Genomic DNA, 22,624 nt, shown 5'->3' with positions numbered 1-22,624 from the left:
GAATTCTCGGCATTGATGTGAGCTCTAGTAGTAGTTCATTCTTGGGTTGCCATAGCTTGTTTTTCGCCTCAAATTGCAAACTTTGGTGGTAAACTATCATGAGGACGTGTATTTTTAATGCTTAGCTTTGTAATTATTAAGTTGTATACATGTGAGGTTCAAATGTGAAATGCAAAGTCAATTAAGTGATAGTGAATACCTTAGTAATTGATCGAAGTGATCAGTGGGTGACATTGGCAAAAGTTGTACAAACTTATGCCAGATAGGTACTTGTGGATGCATGGTGTTAGTTTGGGTCTAGGCCATTAATTGGGCCATTAAATGTCCAATAGTGATATTGGGACTAGGCATTAATTATTTAATTAATGATAGTCCTAGGCCAATTAATGTGTGGAGCAATTAAATGTCAAGAGGAGGTTAGTACAATTAATGTGAATTGGCACTAGCTGATTCTTGGGTAGGATCAAATGGTTAATTAATTGATTGTTAGAAATTAAATTCTGAAAAGTAATTGATTAAAACTGGAAATTACTTTTGGAAAGCTACCAAGTGACAAAGCAAGTTGCCACTTATCTAAATTTCCCAAGCAAACTGGAGGAGGACTGGTTGAGCGTCATTCTAGGATTCGGAGGCTAAGGGAAGGAGGAGCTGTTAGATGAGCTTTGAGAGAGATGGCAACAGATCACACTGCGCAATAGGACAGGGGCAGCTGGTTTCCTTCTCCACCTTAGTGAGAGGTGGTTAGAAGAGGAGGGCTTGTGAGTTGTTGCAGTAGGGTTTTACCCCCCCTTTTGAAGTTGTTGGCACCATTAGATTTTCCATGAGAGTTATCGATCAAAAGATACTTCGTTCAACTGATTTTCTTTCGTCTACCAATCAGCCCTCAGTAATTCTAAGCCCATTCCAGCTTGGGTTGAAGAGCAATCGCAGAAATTGCTGTTGAAACCCTAATTTACAGCACAAATCAAGATTTCCCTAGCCACGTCAGGATCCGTGCCCAATTACAAAAGACCTAGAACTTGGTGTAGTAGTTGGGATAGCCCATTCTCAAAGTAGTATGGTTTGGATGCAAGAGATTGTGGCCCAATCTATGCTCAGATTGTTGTACTATTAAGGGGCAAATTGTGCTCAAGCAGTGTTGGTCATTTATGAAAGCCCATTGTATTGAATTTGAAGAGATATCAGCCTATATGTCTTTGTACTTCAAATTAAAGCAATACAGTGAAAAAAATACTACAAGGGGTGCTAATTCTTGGGGTGAATCAAGCATCCTCTATCAAAGATTTAGCAGTAAAGTGTAGATTTTCAGATTTGTACTTGGTGTAATTTGAGTAAAATTAGGTTTATACCACCCTTGCTAAGTAGGTGGGCCGGAGGCACTTGTATGCAAGTCAATGAAGTTGCATATTGCTGAAATTGTGATAAGCTGAGTGCATTTACAGCAAGCATGTCATCATACATTGATTTGGGTTTAGGTCATGATGATGTTTCACTATCACAAGCATAGTTGCCAAGTACGAAAGGTATGATAAAATACGGTACTAAATGGTTCTTTATGATTTTATAAGGTACGGTATGATATTAGTACCAAAAAAAAAACTTGATTATTTTGGACTAAAGATAATAGAATAGATATTTCAAGTCTAAATAGCAATGCTATTAGAGTATATAAGATGAGTACTTGAGGGTAACTTGCCAAAACCTAATGTTGCATACGCAACATGCACTACTGCTATCTACAACTTATAACCACGTAGATGGGAGTCGATACATCATACATGCATGATCATACAAATAAGAGAAGTGTGGGCGTGAGAGAGAGAAGGTTGAGAGAAATTGTTTGAATATCAAATAACCTAATCTCATGGGAAAATCATATTAATATAAGGAGCATTTAGCTCGTCCCAAAGTGCAGTTCGAATGGGAAAGATATATCCATTAAGTTGGTACCTTATGGTATTCATACGTAAGGTACGGTACCTTAAGTATGGTATAGTATGAAACCTTTCGTATGTGGTACTAGTGCAACTATGATCACAAGGCACACACCTTGGAAGGGGCATGTAGTATGGACAGCAAGCTGAAAATGTTAGTGTAGACCAAAATACAAGGCCTTCCATGCTAAATAATGTTGATGACTAGTAAGAGGGTAAAGAATTTGATTACCTATTCAAAGATCGATTGAGGATAGTAGCTATTATGTTTGCAAAATCGGCAAAGGACCCTTTGTTTTTGAATTCTTCCAACAAGGAACTCATCCTCTAGAGCTTTGGGACAGCAAGATGCACTGAAGAAAATGCCAAAAGTTGTCAATGAGCAAAAGGTAGTAGGAGAAGCCTCAAATGCTCTCCTAGGTAGTTGATGTGGATGCATGGCCCGTATTGTGTGGATAAAGCTGATGGTTTGTAAGAGAGCCTCTATCATCATGGGGGTGTAGCAAACTCTTCTCTGATAATCTCATGTGGTACTGATGACTTACTGCGAATCATCCAAGAGAGCATGATGACCTATGGTCTCTTAATCTATGTCCATAAGTAAGTAGCCAAGCCAGGGCTCCAAGTTGGTACACCATACATCATGGTTGGTATGACTAGGGTATCAAATAGCTATCTCTATGTGTGAGGCTCATGGAAATATGCCTGGTGGCACTTGTAAAATAATACTTTAACAAAGAAACACAAATACAAGCGTATGACAACAAAAATTGAATAGAACATAGCTAGGGCTAGGGTAACATAGAGAAACACAGATTGTGGAAGGTGGCGATAGCTTGGGTGGCAGATGGGAGCGTTGTTCGAATAACAAACGTAGCAATAGAGGTGTGGATTGCATGGTGGAGGTCAGAAACAGGTGCTGGATGAATGGAGACAATGTGGGGGAGCCTTGATTGAGACCACTCATAAGCACGTGATCTTTTAAAACAACTTATTGTATTTGATATATCTGAGTCTGGATTACATGAGAAAAGTTTATTGTAGTTACATCTCATGGATTTCTAGATTTTTTTCCTAAGTATCTGATAATTTTTCCTGGTAGGTTTTGGATCACTGAAGCTTGTACAACTTCATTTCTTGTAAGTTCAAGTTCTCTTTGAGTCTTGTTGGGACAATTGACGTGGATAAGCCCAATGTTGTGGCACTAGGAGCAGCGGTGTTTAGGGTGCTTTGGACATTCCCTTTTAAATTGGGCTACGGTTTCATATGTACTACACGGAAATGGTATTGTAAATGCACGATGATGGAGCACTTAGGCCAGTGTATCTTTATTGCAGGAGATTACTTTGGGTTGCTTTTGCGCGGGGTCTAGGGTCGTTAATATTTCGTTGCGGAAATATTACAGATACTTGGGGCACAAAGTGGCATGTATGGTAACACATCTACACCCTTTGGTATGCATGGGGCTCAAGGAATGAATGGTGGTCATAGAAATGCTTCATATGGTGTTGCTTATAATGCGAATACAATCAATGCATCCTTTTTTTAGCTGCCAATTTATGATACCTTGACTCCAAAAGGGCCAACAAAGGACTATGATGAGGGTGGTAAAGGATGAAGCTTGAGGCCTTTAGTGATATAAAAGATAGATTAAAAGCATTGGTTGTCATTCAACAAATTGATGCGGCTTACTGGGGAGATAATTTCACTGAATTCTCTAAGATTTGAAAGGGAGCTACTTTTTTGAAGGGAAATGCATTGTAGTGATGGTCCGCACTTCTACTACAAGGTCTCCGCATCATCAACGTGGGTAAAATTTAAGCAAATGTTTGCTTCTGATTGGTTGATGAGCACATTTGAAGAAGATATTATGATTGCTTGGAATAAGTTGGATGCATCACAATGCAAAATTTTGGAGCAATATAATAAGAAGTTTTAGGATGCATCGCTACTTGTTACTTCTTATGTTGTCCCTCTTCATGAGAAAATCTAGAAATATAGTTGTGGGCTGCCCAAAGGAATGAAGGATTTGAAACTCTTAGAGATGGAAAGTACATCCAGTGTTTTGCTGCATGGAAAGGATTTGAACTTTCAAGATGATGGGGAGACATCCAAGAAGTTTTCAAAGGCTGAAAATAGGGGCAGATCTGAAAATAGGATTGAGAACAGGCAAAAACAAGGAAACGTTTGGAAATCACTTGCACAACTCAAGGAGTTAATGGTTGCAAATAAATGATTTGTATGTGAGCAAGAGGGGCACATGGCAAGGCATTGTCCCAATTGGTAGCAAGTTGAAGATAAGGAAGATTCAAGTTTTCAAGAGGTGCATGAGATTTCAGATCTATTGACCGATGGATGCCAAATGGATAGAAGAGGGTGACTTGGTAAAACACTCTCAATTGTTGCAACTTTATCAGGAAACCTTTCACTTAAAGTTGACTTTAGATCCGGCTCACTTAAGCTCAAGAGAGCATTACCTGATGCTCAAGGGGAAGGTAGTACTTCCACTTCTCTAGTGATGGACAACTATAGTATATAGTGGAACTTGGATGTATTTAGTATGCATTTAGGATACTATTTGTTGACATTATGTTTGCCAGGAGTTCACTATTCAGTGTAGTATGCAAATGGGTATGGCTTTCATTGTAGCACTGAAATTGTACATTTGTATCTGATCATGACTATAAGAGATTGGTTATTAGTTGTTGGTTTTCAATGTATGATCTCTTTTTCTTTTTGCAAATAAAATGTGGCTGATTATATTACTCATAAAAACTGATTACAACGGAGTGCTTATGCTCAACAGACTAGCTGGAGCTGATGAAAGTCACAAGTCCATCCAAGCCTCTCAAGGCAGTCTGGGAGGGATGGGGGCAAGAAGCCATGGAGGGGGGGTGTATCGCCATCTGGGGATGCCTGTCTGCATCACGAAAAACCGGTCCTAGCTGCCCCAAGTGCACATTAAATGACCTTGGAGCTCCTGATGAGCCCAGGATTCGCGCTGCACCTGATCCCATTGGCCACGGAGGGAGTGGATGATGGAGGTTGAGAGTTCTGCTAAAGTCGCATGTACTGAAAGTCTCTCTCCGCCGAAAGCCTCCTGACAATGCGCCTTGCAGATATGCCAACCTGTAAGACTCCCTATGATCTCCCATACCTCAGAGCAGTTTGCTGTGGGCTCCAGTACTTGACGGATGGGTAGAGCCTCCAAACCGACCTACAGCGCACGACCTTGCCACCTCGATAATGAATATCATGTCTTGCATCCCGGCCTCATACAGAAGGTGGTGGCCTTGGCTAACCGCCTGCGAGTAGAAAGCTCCCCATGCGATACATCCAAGGCTGGGTGCTTTACGGCAAAGATGCAGCATGCACCTCTCCACACGAGCTACGCCGCCTCACACAACCAAAGGCAGTGCTTTGGTGTTTCCAGAGGCTGCTGTGTGCAACACATACAACCTCCCTCCTCCTACATCTGGACAAGCCAACTTTCCACTGCCAAGCCTCCATGTGCCACCAACCATAAGAAATATGAGACCCTCCTCGACCTCCAACTATCCCATAGGCCGCGCCAGAAGGTCCGTTGGAAAGACTCCGTGATACCGTGCTCCGCCCCGTGCCTGCTACGTGATGGAGCTTAATCCATATCTTCCTGCATTAGTACGTGTCTGCCAATCGTGGCAGTGTACTCCAGAACCTCGATGGCTTCTTGGCGACCGCTGTGGCCGGCCATAGCCACTCTCTCGGGTCCCACTCCAACTCATCAAGCGGCTTACTCTCCCTGAGCTCCTACCAGAAGACAAAAGGGTCGAACCGCCATGTCTTCCCCTAAAGGGCAATCACCCGGATTCTCTTCCATGAGAGGACAGCTAACCCCTCATCCTACTGCCGTTTGTCAAGGGCCAGACGCCCTCCCTCCTGTACGGTGAAGAAGGTCCTAGGTGGAGCGCCGCCCACTCTACCTGCCACCTGTAGGGGAATTCCTGTTATATTAATAAGGTAAATTATGGGAAACAGGCACGAGGGATGACCGTCCGGGGGCCTTGGGCGCCCGAAAGGGGTTTAGGGGAGCCTAGAATTAAAGAGAGTCCAGGAATAGTAGAACTCACCAAGAAGTGACGGCTGGCAATCGGATCACGATGGGGAGTTGCTAGCAATTAACTAGGCAAGGCTGGGAGGAAAAAACGTATCTCGTGCCCCTATTGAGAATCAGACTGTATGGTCTTCCGTTCTCCTCATCATATTACCTCCTTTCTTCATTGAATCACCATTACGACTGCAACAATTCCTGTTGGTGAGAACCTAGCGGCCCTTACCTCCCCGGGCTCTATCGGCTCTCGTCTCGGGGGAGCAAGCCACTCCTGAGGTATTGCTGCATCTATCTCCCTTCTCCTCAGCTCCACTCCTCTCTTGCAGCCTGATACTCGCTGCAACACCTCGTCCACCATCCTGTACATCTCCTGCCATGTCCTGATGGTACGAGCCGAGCCGGCCTCCCAACCAGCCCACCAGATGTGGAGGCGCTCACCAAGTTATACTCCTTTTGGATCTTTGACCTGGGGGTTCCAAATGACCAACTGACGATCTATCTCCTCCTAGCAACCTGGGGGGCTCTGGATTAGGGCCTTGCGGAGGCCCTGCCACACGCGGATCAAGTTGCACAGGAAAGGTGATCTGGGCAGGGTGATCACAGTTGACGTGAAGATCCATCTCAGGGACGGCATGCACTCACCGCCAAGCCTCGGTCTATAATCCTGAAGACCCTCTTGCAATAGGACCTTCCATGTCTGCCCTCCTAGTGTGAGGCCGCGGACAACTATCTTGCCCAAGATGGCCATACTCTGATACTCTGGATCTATGATCCCCAAGCCTCCCTCTGACCGATGTTGTATGATGGTCGCCCACGCCACCTTGGCCCTAGAATCCGTGGAACCGTCTGACCGGGACCAAAGGAAATTCCGCACTAGGTGGCGAAGTTGCACTACGTAAGATGAGAAGAAGCACCAACATGAGGCGATGTACCAGGTCGCCGCTAGGAGGACCTGGTTAACTACTAGGGCTCGGCTTGCTAGTGAGAGACGAGCCGTACTTTAGTAGGTCAACTTCCTCCGAATAGAATCGAGGACTGGGAGATACTGCTGGGCGGGAGGGGTGTCGAGTCCCACCTGGAACCCTAGGTAACGCACGGTCTACCCTCTGCTCACCCATCTAAATCCTAGGTGGATGCCCCACTCCGTGCTAGAGTCCGGGTCTGTGAGGAAACCAACCGACTTTCGCCATTTGATTTTCGCTCCTGCTGCAGAACAGAACACCTCAAGAGCCAGCCTCACTCTCTCCAGCATCAACTCATTGTCCTCTATGTAGAGTGTTGTATCATCTGCATACTCTGAGTCTAACAACTCAATCTCCTTCCTAACGAGAAGTCGGAGGCTGTGTAATTCGCTCACATGTGACCTGAGGAAATGAGACATCGCCTCTGCAAAGAGTAGAAAAAGGTATGGGACCAGGGGGCGGAGACCCTGCGAATCCAAGTCTAGGGGAAACCCAACCTCACCATGGTGCCCTCGAGGAAATCCCCGCCCACCTTGTCATAAGCTTTCTCGAAATCCAAGAGTAGTACGGCGAGTCTCTGCCCATTGTGCTACGCCCACTTTGTCCCCTCAAAGAAGGTAAATACAACGTCTAGGATGCTCCTATCTTGGACAAAGCCTGTCTATGTGTCATGGATGATATTTGGAACCACAGGGGGGTAGTCACCTACCAATCATCTTTGCCAGTGCCTTATAGGCCACCGATAATAAGGTGATTGGTCTCCACTGGGAAAGCTCCAACCGGTCTCCCCCTTTGGGGAGAAGACTGATAAGTCCTGCCGAAAGGCTCCCTGGCATCTTTCTTGAAGTGAAAATGTCCTGGAAGGCCATCAGTAGGGGGTGCTTCACCACCTCCCAGTAGGTGGTGAAGAATGCCTTGGAGAGGCCATCCTCTCCCGAACATTTCTGCCCATCCTATGTATGGAAACCTCCTCTAGTTCCTTTTCTGTGAAGGGGGACTAGAAGGGAGCGTCCCATCTCCTCTGTGACGAGGGATGGAATGTGATCCTAGAGTCCAAACCTCTTGCCTACATCGTTGTCCTCTAGCTGAAGCTGTCTCCTGCTGTAAAAGGCACCTGTAGTAGTTGGTGGCAATCTGTGTCACCTCGTCTGGGCTAGAACGAATCCTCCCATACTGATCTCGAAGGCTACGTATCTACTCTCCTAATGTGCGAGGTTGGTGCACCTGGAAAAACTCCCTGCACATCGTATCCCCCTTCCGCGCCCAAAAAGCTACGAAGGTGTGAAAAGAGAACTTTGAGCGCCTGTCCTCTAAGCCAGCAATGGCTGCTCGTGCGCGCCTCCTATGTGTGGAGGGTGGGGTCCCCTGGTGCCTCCTGTAATAGTATCTGCGTGGCTGCGAGGTCCCACGTAGTGCTCTCTCCTCCTTACAGCTCTGCTACGTGGCCTGTATGGCTGCCTCTTGGGAGATACTACTCGAGTCGGCCTGCAATCCAATCCCTCGTGCTGCACTCCTTGTTCCAAATCTGTTCTATTTGTCTCGTCACCTCCTCCCTCCTATAGATTGAGTCAGGAATCCGATAGGATCGTGTATCTAGGGCAAATAGTGGGGGATCAAGTGTCAGGAGAACCGGGCAATGGTCGGATAACGTGGTACCCACCAATCTGGCCTCCACGAGAGCCACCCCACTCTCCCACATAAAACTTGTCCAACCGCTCCAGCAGAACTCCACCTAGCCGCCTGTATCCCCAAGAGAAGTCGAGCGACCTCTCCCTCTTGTGGAAGGCAGGGTCTCTCCAAGCATCCCGTGCTCCTACTGCCAGTAGAAAGACCTCCCATGCCTCCTTCTCCTCCCTAGCCATGCCCTGGTAGTTTCTGCCTCTGCCCTTCTGGTCCTCCAAAGTCTCCAGGTTGTTGAAGTTTCCTCCAACGATCCAGGAGTCCACCTCTGGGAGTCCATCCGCAATCTCCACCCAGAACCTGTTGCATGTCCTAACCTTCATAGGGGCATAGACATTGAGGACTCCAAGGCACGAGTCCCCAATATCCAGTCTGATCCATAGAACCCTCCCTGCCACTATCGTCCCATGGTCTCGTACACAAGCGGTGAGACTCGGGCCGATAGAGGTGCATACGTCTCCACTCCTACCGTGGGCACCTATGGCGTGCTCCCAGTAAGTGCGCGAGCTGCCCGGGAGTACCTTTCCAACCCGTTGGGCCTGGGTGGGCGTGAGCTTGTGCTCTTAAAGAAGTAGGATCTCGATCCGTCCGGCAAGGGCAGGATGTAGCTCCTGCCGAACAATCAACTTTCTAGAACCATGTGCCCCATTGTAGTGGAGACTGTTCACATTCCACGATGCAAGATGTAAGCTCGTGGGGAAACCTGTGATTGCTCGAACAGGCATCTCTTCGGTGTGGAAGCTGGTGAAGAGGAGGAGAAACTATGGGGCATGCAAATGCGCTTTGCCGCAGGTCTGGATGGTGAACTCCAATCCCCTATGGTGGCCCTCGGCCGCGGACCATAGGGGTGATAGATGCTCGAGGTGGTACTATCAATGCATCTATTAGCCACACTAGTAGAAACGGGCCACCTGTGCTAGGGGCCACTCGATCACATTCCGCGGAGTTCTCCACTATGAAGGGGCTCGAAAGATGATGCTTAAGTGTGGGACCTCGGCACCAGCCCACCAGTTAATGTCCATCATGCGACTAGGCCACTGCTGTGCAAACAATGCTAGTCCTTCATCTCCCATCCACTGGGAGATGTGGTCCTCCACCTGACTCTTCAACTCCTTCTCTATCTGTGTCGTCGTCCAATCCCCTGAGTGGGAGGATTGAAAGGAAAAAGTGTAGTTTGGTCCATTCGATAGTGCTAGTAGATGGATCTTCCCCCTCATTGACTTACAAACCACGAAGATCCCCACCTCTAGAGGTAGTGGGAATTCTCTGCGCTCCGCAACTCTGAGGTAGGACCATGGGCCAGTGCAGCGTGATGGTGGGAGCCACAGCGCGGGGGGCGCACAGAGGGGGGGCAGCGTGATGGCGAGGAGGGAGGGGCGCAGTGTGACGGCAAGGGGGGGGGGGGGGGGGCAGCTTGATGAGAAGGGGCGGGCAGCGCAATGGCGAGGAGGTAGGCGAGAGGGACGGGGGAGGCATGATGGCCAGTCAGCAGGGGTGCAGTTTGACGGGGTTACGGGAGCGAGGGCAGCGGCGCGTTGGTAGGAGCTCTTGTCAGATGATAATGTATGATCATTAGTTTTCAATGGTATTCGGCTGGTTTTTTATGGATAGTAGTGTGTTTTGTGGACGCCACTGATAGTTTAGCCATGATTTATTTTCAGTTTACGCCCTATATGGTCATTAGGTCAGAACACTTTTGGTTACAGTTTATGGATGCATTCCAATTGTTTTTGACAACAATTAGAGTTTCTTTTTGGTCAATTATGACCATAGTTTCTAGAAACACCGTTTCCACCTGCTGAAACAGAATGACCATTTTGGGCCATATCTGTTTTCCAAAAATGGTGTTTCGGTGGCAAGTCATGGGCAAGGAAAACCTTCTTTCTGGCTGCATTTTTGTGTCATTTTACCTATTCCCTACATGTTTTGCGACTGTGTTGCCTGCTCCACATTAGTTGTGGATGTTCAACATGTTTTCCTGCAGATGCCACCTGAATTTCTGCAATTTTCAGCCAAGTTATATGAAATCTTTAGTCTTGCCACCCATATGTGCACTATTTCAACCGTATGCCTTGTTTGTTTGATGTTTGGGCAACTTGCAACCAATAGATTACCATGGCGCCCGATCCTAATTGTTTGGCCAGTGGCTCCTTATCATTGCCAGAAGTTGTATTAAGTTACTTTTGGGTGTGTGGTGTTAGTTTGGGTCTAGGCCATTAATTGGACCTTTAAATGTCTAGTGGTGATATTGGGACTAGGTATTACTTATTTAATTAATGCTAGCCCTAGGCCAATTAATGTGTGGGACAATTGAATGTCCAGTGGGGGTTAGTACAATTAATGTAAATGGGCACTAGCCAACCCTTGGGTAGGATCAAATGGTTAATCAATTAATGTTTGGAAATTGAATTTTGAAATTTACTTTTGGAAAGCTGCGCCACAATTCAGAGGTTGAGGGAGGGAGGGAGGAGGAATTGTATGAGCTCTGACAGAGGTGATAGCTCATTGCACAATGTGTAGGATGTGGGCAATGGGTTTCCTTCTCCACCTCAAGGAGAGTTGGTGGTAGAGGAGGACGGCTTGTTAGTTTCACCAGCAATCAAGACATGCTTTATTTAGTTGATTCTCTTTCTTATCTACCAATCAGCCCTTGACAGTTCTCAGCCAACTACAGCTTGGGATGAGGAGCAATTGCAGAAATTGCTGCTGAAACTCTAATTCGCAGCAGAAGTCAAGGTTTCCACAGCCACCTCCGATGCCCAATTATTGAAGACCCAAAACTAAGAGTAACAGCTCAAGGCAAGATATTTGCAGCTGAACCAAGGGATAGCCCATTCTCAAGTTATCGTGGCTTGCATGCAAGAGATTGTGACCCAATTTGTGCTCGGATTGTTGTACCATCAAGGGGCAAATTGTGCCTAAGCAGTGCTGGTCATTTATGCCAGCCCATTGGATTGAACTTGAAGAGGGATCAGCTTATATCTCTTTGTACTTCAAATTAGAGCAGCATAGTTAAAGAAATATTGCCAGAGGTGCCAATTGTTGGGGCCAATCGGTTGGCGGTTGTCCAAGATTCAGTGGTAAAGTGTATATTTCCATATTTTTGTATTTAATGCTTGATGTAATTTGAGTTAAATCAGGTTTATACCAGCCCTTTTTTTTTTCCAAATAAAATGTGGCTGATTATATTACTCAAAAAACTGATTACAACGGAGTGCTCATGCTCCACAGACTAGCTGGAGCTGATGCGAAATCATAATTACATCATGTGTACAAGCCTCTCAAGGCGGTCTGAGGGGGATTGGGGCAAGAAGCTATTTTTTTTTCCGGGGGTCGCCAACTGGGGCTGCCTACCTGCATCACAAAAAATAGGTCCTGGCTGCCCCAAGTGCGCATGAAATGACAGGAGAGCTCCTAACGAGCCCTGGACTTGCCCTGCACTTGATTCCATCGGCCCGGGAGGGAGTGGATGATGGAGGTCCAGAGCTCTCTACTAATGTTGCATGTGCTGAAAGTCTCTCTCCGCCGAAAGCCGCCTGACATTGCGCCTTCCAGATATGCCACCCAGTAAGACTCCCTATGATCTCCCATACCTCCGAGCGGTCTACTATGGGCTCCAATACTTAGCGTATGGGTAGAGCCTCCAGCCCCACCACTATGCACGACCTTGCCTCGATAATGAATATTGTCCTGCATCCCGGCCTCATACAGAAGGTGATGGCCTTGGCTGACTGCCTGCCAACAGAAAGCTCCCCATGAGATACATCCAAGGTTGGGTGCTATATGACAAAGGATGCGGGATGCTCCGCTCCACACGAGCTGCGCCTCCTCACAAGACCAAAGGCAGTGCTTCGGGGTTTCCAAAGACTGCTTCGTGCAGCGCTTACAACCTCCCTCCTTCTACATCTGGGCAAGCCAACTTCCCACTGCCAAGCCTCCATGTGCCACCAGTCATAAGAAATACGACATCCTCCTCAGCCTCCATCTATCTCATAGGCGGTGCCAAAAGGTCCCTCGGAAAGGCTTTGTGATGCTGTGCTCCGCCCAGTGGCTGCTGTGTGAGAGCGCCCAATCCATATCCTCCTGCATTAGTACATGTCTACCAATCCTGGCAATGTACTCTAGGAACCTAGATGGCCTCTTGGGGACCGCAGTGGCCAACCATAGCCACTCTCCTAGATCCCACTCTAGCTCATCAAGTGGTCTTTCCTCCCAGATCCAAAGGCGCCACTCCGTGAGCTCCTAATAGAAGACAGGGGTCCAGTCGCCATGTCTTCCCCTGAAGGTCCACCACTCGAATCCTCCTCCACGAAAGGGCGGCCATCCCCTCATCCTGCTGCCCTCTGTCAAGGGCCAAACATCCCCCCTCCGGCACGGGGAAGAACTTCCTCTGTGGGGCGCCGCCCACTCTACTTGCCACCTATAGGGGGATGCCTGCTGCTGAAAACCTAGCTGCCCATACCTCCCCGAGCTCAATCGGCTCTCGTATCGGGGGAGCAAGCCACTCCAGAGATATTGCTGTGTCTATCTCCCTTCTCCTCAACTCCACTCCTCTCTGGCACCCTGATACACGTTGCAGCACCTTCTCGTCCGCCATCTTGTACACCTCCCACCATGTCGTGATGGAGCGAGCCGGACCGGCCTCTCAACTCCACTCCTCTCTGGCACCCTGATACACGCTGCAGCACCTTCTCCTCAACTCCACTCCTCTCTGGCACCCTGATACACGCTGCAGCACCTTCTCGTCCGCCATCTTGTACACCTCCCACCATGTCGTGATGGAGCGAGCCGGGCCGGCCTCTCAACCAGCCCACTGCATGTGGGGGCACTCGCTGATCTGTGCCCCTTCCCGATCTTTGACCTAGAGGTTCCAGATCACTGGTTGACGGTCTATCTCCTCCTAGCAGCCTGGGGGGCTCCAGATTAAGGCCTTACAACGGCCCTGCCACACGTAGAGTAAGGTGCGGAGGAAAGGTGATCTTGGGGGGGGGGGCTTGATTTGGGCTGACGTGAAGATCCATCTCAGGGATGGCCTCCACTCACCACCAAGCCTTGGTCTACAATCCTATAGACCCTCCTGCAATAGGACCTTCCAAGTTTGCCCTCCTGGTGTGAGGCCTCGGACTACTAGCTTGCCCAAAAGGTCCTTGCTCTGATACTCTGGGTCTATGACCCAAGCCCTCCCTCTGATCGATGCCGAATGATGGTTGCCCACGCCACCTTGGCCGTGGAGTCCCTGGAACCATCTGACCTTGACCAAAGGAAGTTTCGCAGTAGGCAGCGGAGTTGTACTACGCATGATGAGGAGAAGCACCAACATGAGGGGATATACCAGGCCGTCGCTAGGAGTACCTGGTTGACCACCAGGGCTCGGTTGGCTAGTGAGAGGCGAGTCGTGCTCCAGCAGGTCAGTTTCCTCCGGATTGAATCCAAGACAAGAAGAAACTGCTGGGCAGGGGTAATGTTGAGTCCCACCTGGAACCCTAGGTACCAGACGGTCTACCCTCTGCTCCCCCATCTAAATCCCAGAAGTCGGAGGCCGTGTAATCCGCTCACACGTGACGTGAGGAAGTGAGACATCGCCTCTGCAAAGAGTAGAAACTGGTATGGGGCCAGAGTAGAAACTAGTATGAGATCTCTCCAGCCGAAGCTCCTCCCCTCGCCTTCTTCCTATGAGAACCTTGCTGGTGGCCGATTTGTAAATGGCAGAGACTCCGCGAATCCAAAGCTAGGGGAATCGCAACCTCACCATCGTGCCCTCTAGGAAATCCTAGTCCACCCTGTCATAAGCTTTCTCAAAGTCCAAGAGTAGTACGGCCAGTCTCTGCCCACTATGCTTGGCCCACTCTGTCGCCTCAAAGAAGGTAAATACATTGTCTAAGATGCTCCTATCCTGGACAAAACATGTCTGTGTGTCATGGATGATGCTTGGAAGCACGGGGCGTAGTCGCCTACCGATCATCTTTGCCAGTGCCTTATAGGCCACTGACAATAAGGTGATCAGTCTTCACTGGGAAAGCTCCAATTGGTCTCCCCCTTTAGGGAGAAGATTGATAAGGCCTGTTGAAAGACTCCCTGGCATCTGTCCTGAAGTGAAAATCTCTTGGAAGGCCATCAATAGGGAGTCCTTCACTACTTCCCAGTAGGTGGTGAAGAAGGCCTTAGATAGGCCATTCTCCCCCGGGCATTTCTGCCCATCCTGTGTATGGAAGGCCTCCTCTAGTTCCTTCTCTGTGAAGGAGGCTAGGAGGGCGTGTCCCATCTCCTCTATGACGAGAGAAGAGATGTAATCCTAGACCTGCTGTCTACATCTCTGTCCTCTAGCTGAAGCTGTCTCTTGCTAGAAGAGACACGTGTAATAGTCAGTGGCAATCTCCATCACCTCATCTGGGATAGAACGAGTCCTCCCATACTGATCCCTAAGGCTGCGTATCTGCTCTCCTGCAGTGCAGGGCTGGTGCACTTGGAAGAACTTTTTGCACATCGTGTCTCCCTTCTGCGCCAAGAAGGCCTCCGACGTTCGGAAAGAGATCTTTGAGCGCCTATCCTCTAGGCCAACAATGGCTGCTCGCGTCCGCACCTCCTATGCGTGGAGGGTGGGGTCCCCTGGTGCCTTTTGTAATAATATCTGCGTGGCTGCAAGGTCCCACCGGAGTGCTATCTGGTCCCTCCTATCCCACTCTCTAGTCCAAATCTGCTCTATTTGTCTCGTCACCTCCTCCCTCCTATAGATCGAGCCAAGGATCTGACAGGATCGTTTGTCTAGGGCTGATGCTGGGGGATCAAGTGTCAGGAGAAGCGGTCAATGATCGGACAATGTGGTGTCTGCCAATTGCTCAATCTGGCCACCACGAGAGCCTCCCCACTCTCCCGCATAAAACCTGTCCAACCGCTCCAGTAGAGCTTCATCCAGCCGCCTGTATCGCCACAAGAAGTCCAACGAACTCTCCCTCTTGTGGAAGGCAGGGTCTTCCCAGGCATTGCGTGCTCCTACTGCAAGCAGAAAGACCTCCCATGCCTCCTGCTCCTCCCCAGCCATGCCCTGGTAGTTTTTGCCTCTGCTCTGCTGGTCCTCCAAGGCCTCCAAGTTGTTGAAGTCTCCTCCAACAATGCAGGAGTCCACCTCTGGGAGTCCATCCACGATCTCCACCCAGAACCTACTGCGTGCCCTAACCTCCGTAGGGGCAGAGACATTGAGGACTCCTAGGCACCAGTCCCCAATATCCAATCTGATTCATAGAACCCTCCCTGCCACTATTGTCTTGTGGTCTCGTACACAAGCAATGAGACTTGGGCCAATAGAGGTGCATACGCCTCCACTCCTCCCGTGGGCACCTATGGTGTGCTCCCAATAGGCGTGCCAGCTGCCCGAAAGTACGTGACTAACCGAACAGGCATCTGTTCGGTGTGGAGGCTGCTGATGAGGAGGAGAAGCTATGAGGCATGCAAGTACGCTTTGCGGCCGGTCTGAATGGCGAGCTCCAATCCCCAATGGTGGCCCTCGGCCAGACCATAGGGGTGATAGATACTCCAAGTGGTACTATCAATGCATCTATCAGCCATGCTGAGAGTCGTGACTCTGTACATTGGTAGAAATTGGCCACGTGTGCCAGGGGCCACTCGATCACATTCCTCGAAGCTCTCCATTGTGGAGGAGCTCGAAAGATAATGCTCAAGTGTGGGACCTCGGCACCAGCCCACCAGTTAATGTCCATCATGCAACCAACCCACTAGTTAATGTCCATCATGCAACCAGGCCACTGCTGTGCAAACAGTGCTAGTTCTTCTTCTCCTATCCATTGGGAGATGTGGTCCACTACCTGATTCTTCAACTCTTCCTCTACCCGTGTAGCTGTCCACTCCCCCGAGTGAGAAGAGTGCAGAAAAAATGCGTAGTTTGGTCCATCCGGTGGTGCTATAGATGGACCTTGCCCCTCCTTGACTTACAGACGAGGAAGATCCCCACCTCTAGAGGTAGTGGGGACTCTGTGCTCTCTGCAACTCTCAGGTAGGACCATGGGCCATTGCGGAAGAAATCCTGTGGCTGCAGCTGTGCTTGTCTCGGGAAAGTATGACGGGCGGCAAGGGTGGATGAGCTGGTGGCTGTATGGGAGGGGGAAGGTTGCTGGTGCGAGGAGGATGTAGGCATGTGTGGCTCATCACCTCCTATGAAAGGAGGGGGCGTGGGTTTGGGGGGAACCACCTAAACCAGGTGCGGATCAATGGGGGTGCTCGGTAGGGGGGTTGTGGGGGGGAGTAGGATCGAGGGATGGTGGGGTGGATAGAGGTGCATGGCAGGTGTGGGGGGGGCGGGGGGATGGTGGCCCTAGAGAGGGGGGGCTGTCGGCTGGGGGGGGGGGGGGGGGATGTGGGGGGGCGGTGTGAGGGCTATGGGATCTCAGGTGAGGTAGTTTGTGGCGCGGGTGGTAGACGTGGGGGGCTGTGGAGTGCTCTAACGATGGGGCGGCGCTCGCCTACCTGCTCCGTGCTGTCAAGACTGGGTCGGAGGAGCTGGCTGCACCCCCCCCCCTTCCGTCTCCCTCTCTGTCATCTCTAGACCAGTGTGAAGTTTTCAACGTCCACCTGCAGGCCTGTCTGCGGAGCCGCGTTGGCTCCGAAGCGCGTACACACTACTACCTAATGCCCAAAGTCGTGGCAGCACAGCCACGGCCCTAGCTGCCCCGTCACAATGACCTGTTGCCCAAAGGCATGCCCGTCCGCCTCAATCTCTAGGAACTGTGGGATATTCTTAACCTCTTTCACTGCCACCCGTACCTTTGGGACTCCTACTGCTATCACTGCATCCGCGAAAGACATAGGAAGGACACTGCCGAAGAGCCGTCCAAAGTCTTCCACCAATTGGTGATACTCTATCGCTAGGCTAGGGAAAAGAAGGGTGACCGGGTGCCGAAGAAACCTATTGTGGAGTGCAAATGCCTCCACAGTAAAGCCATTGTACCAAGGTACCATGTATATGACCCCCTTCGTGGATGCATATGGTGAATTGGCAAGTAACTCGCGAGCTGCGTCTGCCGAACTGAGCCTGACCATGAAGATCCCTTGGCCCATTAGGACCGCCTCCACGATCTGCGATATGCCGATGCGCAGCGTGGAGTGAAGCCACTCTCAAAGCTAGGCCCTGGCTAGGGAATGTCCTACTACCTAACCGTAAATCGTTGTTTCCTTTAGCTCCAGCTCCATAGCTTCGACGGCTAAGAGTTGCTCCTTAGAGAGGATGACACACAAGATGTTTGACTAGGGGGCACTCGCTGAGTGCGCCGGCGTCTGACCAGAGGTTTCCATTGCGCGACCCTTCTGAGGAAACTACCAATCACGTCGCGGTGCTACCTGAGGGGGAAAGTTGCTATAGGAGAGAGGTTTATACCAGCCTTGCCAAGAAGGAAGGCTGGTTTCGGTGTACACTCTACCATGGCTTCTTTCTCCCATTCCCCCAAACCGCCTTGAGTGGCCTTGTATATATTTGACCTTGTTGGCATTCAGGTTCAGCTAGACTGTTGAGCTGTTGTATTTTCTTCTAGGTAGTAATTACCACATCATGATTGCAAAAAAACAAAGGTTGCACAAAGAGATTAACAAAAATCTGAAATCAAGTCAAACAGCAACATCGGAGTCATGCTAAAATAGGGCTATGACTAGAATCTGAATAGCTTCAGTACATATACACATAGCATCTGTAAGGGTATTACAGTTTAAAATCTTTGAATTTTGTGTAAGCCTTTGTGCTGAGTAGAGAAAACTTCAACATGTTGTAAGTGTTCGGATACAGCAAATGCATTTAAATGTTTGACAATATCTGCACAGATCAGCTTTATGTTTTTTAATGATGTGTTGCAGGGCTATTGGTTTGTCAAGCGTGCTGTTGGAACTAAAGCCTGCCTGCTTGGAAAAGCTGTAGCATGCAATTACCTTCGTCAAGATAACTTCTTAGAGGTAATTCAGTAGGTTTTCATTTCTATCAATCCGTTAATGCAGTCTAGGTCCCACAGTCGATGTATTGGTATTTGCTCTCTGCTTTCTTTTTTGTTAGTTTCATTGTAAGTGTTGTACTTTTTCTGGACTTTATCTTCAGGCTTCTAATTTTTCATGAGTTAATCCTCGACTCCATAAACTCATAAAGTTGTTTTGGATATGTATCTTCTAAGGTGTAACATTGAAAGTTCTTGCATGTTTACAAAGTAGAGCATTAAAGTGGAATATTTAGATTCTTCTTAACTCATACATCATCATCTCCTATTGATGGCATTATGTTCCTGTTTCTTTTTCACCCTTTCTAAATGTTTGCATTCTGGTTCTCATTTCCATAGTTCTCTTAACTATGGCAACCAAACATTAAGAAGCTTGAGGAGGTAGTAGTGGGAGATTAGCAAGTGGCTAGGTTGAATTTACTTTCTAAATCAGGGGACAGGATCCTTGGTTCGCCATAAGGGTTTGGTAAATCCTCTCCTACACTCATGGAAACCTTCTCTAAATCTGTGTATTGCCTACTGTTGTGGCCTAGGATGTGAAATTCTAGAGGCTGAATCTGGATGAATGCAGCAATGTACCATCCAAATGTGCTGAAGAGCAGGATGGCAATTGAGGGAGTGTATGCCAATGCAAGGTGGGCTGATCTGCAAAATGCAGGGTGAAAATGCGCATCAACCCTGCATTGAACTAATGCTAGCAAATTGGTGTTGAAGAGGGAGCTAATAAAGAGGGAGGCTGGCTGACATTGTAAACCTAGGCTATCTAGGTCAGTAGATGAAGTCATGAGCAATGGATTCTTTCATAGAGGGGAAGCTGGGTCCTACCTCATAAGGAATGATCATGCAGAAAGCTCTTGTGGGACACTTGTTCAAACGATGAGTGACACAAAAAATAAGATCGAACCAAAAAGAATTTGGTAAATTCTTACTCTTCAACATGCATCTTGCTATCTCCATGAGGGACCTATTCTTTTGTTCCACTACTCTACTTTGTTGTGGGGCATAAGGGACAATGCACTAATGATGAATACCAAGCCTCTGATGCCATAAATGTGTATCTTGGAAGGATTCCTTTGTTAATAAGGCACGATCAATAGGATTTTCAGCAAGCTGTTGATCAGGCCTATCAAGGTGAAAGAGACTTTTAGTGAGAGTGCCTATCAAGTTAATGAAAGAAGAAACTTGATCATCGTATACCGCACATCAGGGGCCAAAAAAATGACGCGAAACCTTGAAGTTGCAATGGTTGAAATAGAAATAAGATTCTCTTGATATCAGGCATATAGAGAACTTCATGCAATGCCAAAGGAGTTCCTAGAGTTAACGATTGTTGGGGAAAGCATTAAAATGGCGTAGGGTGGTTCCATGTTTTATGCTAACCAACATTGTACTCCTTGAGAGCTCCAGGACGGTATATGGGCTTACTTTAAAGTCCCAAAGAACTCAAATTCAATAACTACGAGGAACTGCTATAAACTATCTTCAAGGTATTGTGGTCCTTTCCAGATTACCAAGAAGATAAGTAGCTTATCCTATGAGTTGGATTTACTTTCAGAAATCGGAGATCACCTTGTGTTCCATGTTAATCATTTGAAAGAATGATTGGGACAAGGTGAATTAATTGTTCTGATTGAGAAAGTCTTGTAGCTTGAGAATACGGGTCGATATGTTCCACTCAAATCCGAATTGGTTCTTGATTGTTTATCTTGAGTATCTAGTTAAGTGGGAAAACTACTTGGAGGTGGAGGCTACTTGGAAGTTGGTATGTTCATTAAAGAGTCATTTTTCTCATTTCATCCCCGAGGATATTGTTGTGGACAGCAATCATTCATAAGGGGTAAGTGTTATGTCTCTGGATATGTGGATGGTGCTAGTAGCATTGGTCGTGATGTGACTTAGTACGAATGCACTAAGGGCACTTCGAGTTTAGGACAACGAAGTCATATTTATAGGACTCAAGGCCCTATTGTGTATATTCATTGTGCAATCACCACTCTTGGACTATTGGTTTAATGGTGGTTGACGCGTCCATACACTAGGACGGTGTGGGTTAGTGGTGTGGGACGCTAACCCTTGGAATGTGATCATGACCTGGAGTGCTACTAGTTCCCAAGCTCAGGGGTGAGTGCATTGGGCTCTATGACTAGGAGGTGAGTTTGATATCCAATCCCTTTTATTTGTGGATATGGCTTGTGTCATGTCTCCTATACGGGTTGAATCCTAGGGAGATGTTTTGGGAAAGATGTCTTCAATGGAAAGGGAGTGGAAGTAGAAGGATGACCAGCATGAGTGTTTGCTAATTTTTTACCAGTACGCTTGTTTTTTACTTTAGGTTTGGCTTTTCCATGGCGATGGGTGGGAAGGACCCATTTGGTCGCCAAAGTGGCATTGTGGTTAAGATGGCTTTGTTCTTCATGTGACAAAAGAGACACAAGTTGGTCAAAGGTATAGGTAACTTGGCTCCCCATAATTGCCAACCATAGCGTAATAGCAAAACCTTGGTTAGATTTAGGTAGACTAGTCAAAGTGAAAGAAACAAGCAGATTTTTTGGCACTACTTTACCAATGTTCAATAATTGTTCGTGAAGATCTTTGATGCTAGTGAGATAGGCATGCATATTATCTCCTTTCAGGGAGACATCTTCCAATTGCTAACATAGGTAAGCAACACATGCTTCCTTGCACACTTGATACAATGATTCAACTTGATCCCATGCATCCTTGGTTATCTTGCATGATCAAATGTGTGGAATGATAGCTCTCTTGCACGATGAAATGTGTGGAATGATGGCTTTCTTCACAAATAAAGCGATTAAGGTATGCTCTTCGCTATCATAGCCATCCCATTGAATCTACCCTTGAATGGGAGGCAATATGGAAGAGGAAGATGATTCAATATCATGAGAGCCACCTCTCCATGTGTAGGCTCCAGGTGGTGCTGGTGTTGGAGAAGCTAGCCTTCGCTTAGTGCCAATTACAATATGCCATAGATTCTTTGTGATAAGAATATGTCGCATCATATATACCCACATAGGATAATTGGTGCTGTCATAGCAAAATAATGATTTCCAAGTGAAGAGAGAGAAAACAAGTTCCCAAGGAATGATGAATCACTAGTAGGAGAGATGCTGGCCGCTTCAATGAATAAAATGAACAAAAATGTATTTCTCTTGCTGTTTTCTCGCTAAGTAGAGTGAAAAATATGCTGAAAACAATAATTTTCAAAAATAAATTATTATGCGAACAAGGGGGCAATGAGCAATATGCTGAAATCAGAGACTAATGGCTGAAATGCTTCGATAATGTGCGTAGTAGCAGAATTAGAGTAGATTCGCCCAGTAAATGCACCTAAATAATAGAATTTGTCTTCAATGTTGGGAAAAAAACAGGACCAACAGCCAAATAATATGATTTTTAAAGCTCATCGAGGCCAATGAAAGTGATTTGACGCAAAAGCCCCAAATTTTATTGGAAATTTGAAGAGAAATTGAAGAGATTGGATCAAGTTATTATCCAATTGGTGTTGAATGCTATATCTCAAGTTGAATTGAGCCTCGTTTTTAATGAAATTTAATGAATTTCAAAAAAGCCCCAATTATTAAAAGAAATTAAATTGAGCTCGAATGGCAAAAAACCCCAAATTTTACCAGAAAATTGAAGATTTTTCGTCTAGATGATGCCGAATGCGGTGGTGTTGATGAATTGAACCTCAATTTCGATTAAGCATGTCCAATTTTAGAAAAACCCAAAATTTAGTTGCGTAACTAGAGTGAAATTATAGACAGATGATGAAATCCCCAAATTGATGATGAGCAATGACAAATTTCTTCAATTTGATGATGAATTTGGGGAACTTGATGGAAGGCCCAAATTTCCATGAAGATTGGGCACAATTTGAGTAAAATATGTGAAAAGGCTCTAACTTGTGCTTGGGAAGGGGCTTGTGTGTGAACTGAGGCTTAAATTGTGTGA

At 47.4% G+C, this 22,624-nt stretch overlaps 1 protein-coding gene across 6 annotated transcripts in view; it reads left to right on the top strand.

Annotated features, from left to right (window-relative positions):
• The window catches only part of LOC148019980 (ENHANCED DISEASE RESISTANCE protein (DUF1336)), a 218,773-nt gene that overhangs the window by 179,887 nt on the left and 16,262 nt on the right, over positions 1-22,624 (top strand). For all 6 annotated transcript variants that reach the window (XM_087700219.1, XM_087700215.1, XM_087700217.1 and 3 more), the window contains one exon: positions 18,522-18,617. In XM_087700219.1, the coding sequence (XP_087556345.1) occupies positions 18,522-18,617 (96 nt within the window). The remainder of the gene's footprint in view (positions 1-18,521; positions 18,618-22,624) is intronic.

The sequence above is a fragment of the Lygodium microphyllum genome, chromosome 19 (genome assembly GCF_053477565.2).
Source record: "Lygodium microphyllum isolate KBCC chromosome 19, Lygodium_microphyllum_v1.1.10, whole genome shotgun sequence".
NCBI lineage: Eukaryota > Viridiplantae > Streptophyta > Polypodiopsida > Schizaeales > Lygodiaceae > Lygodium > Lygodium microphyllum.
Note: the sequence above shows the minus strand (reverse complement) of the source record. Positions and strands in the feature narration are given on the sequence as shown.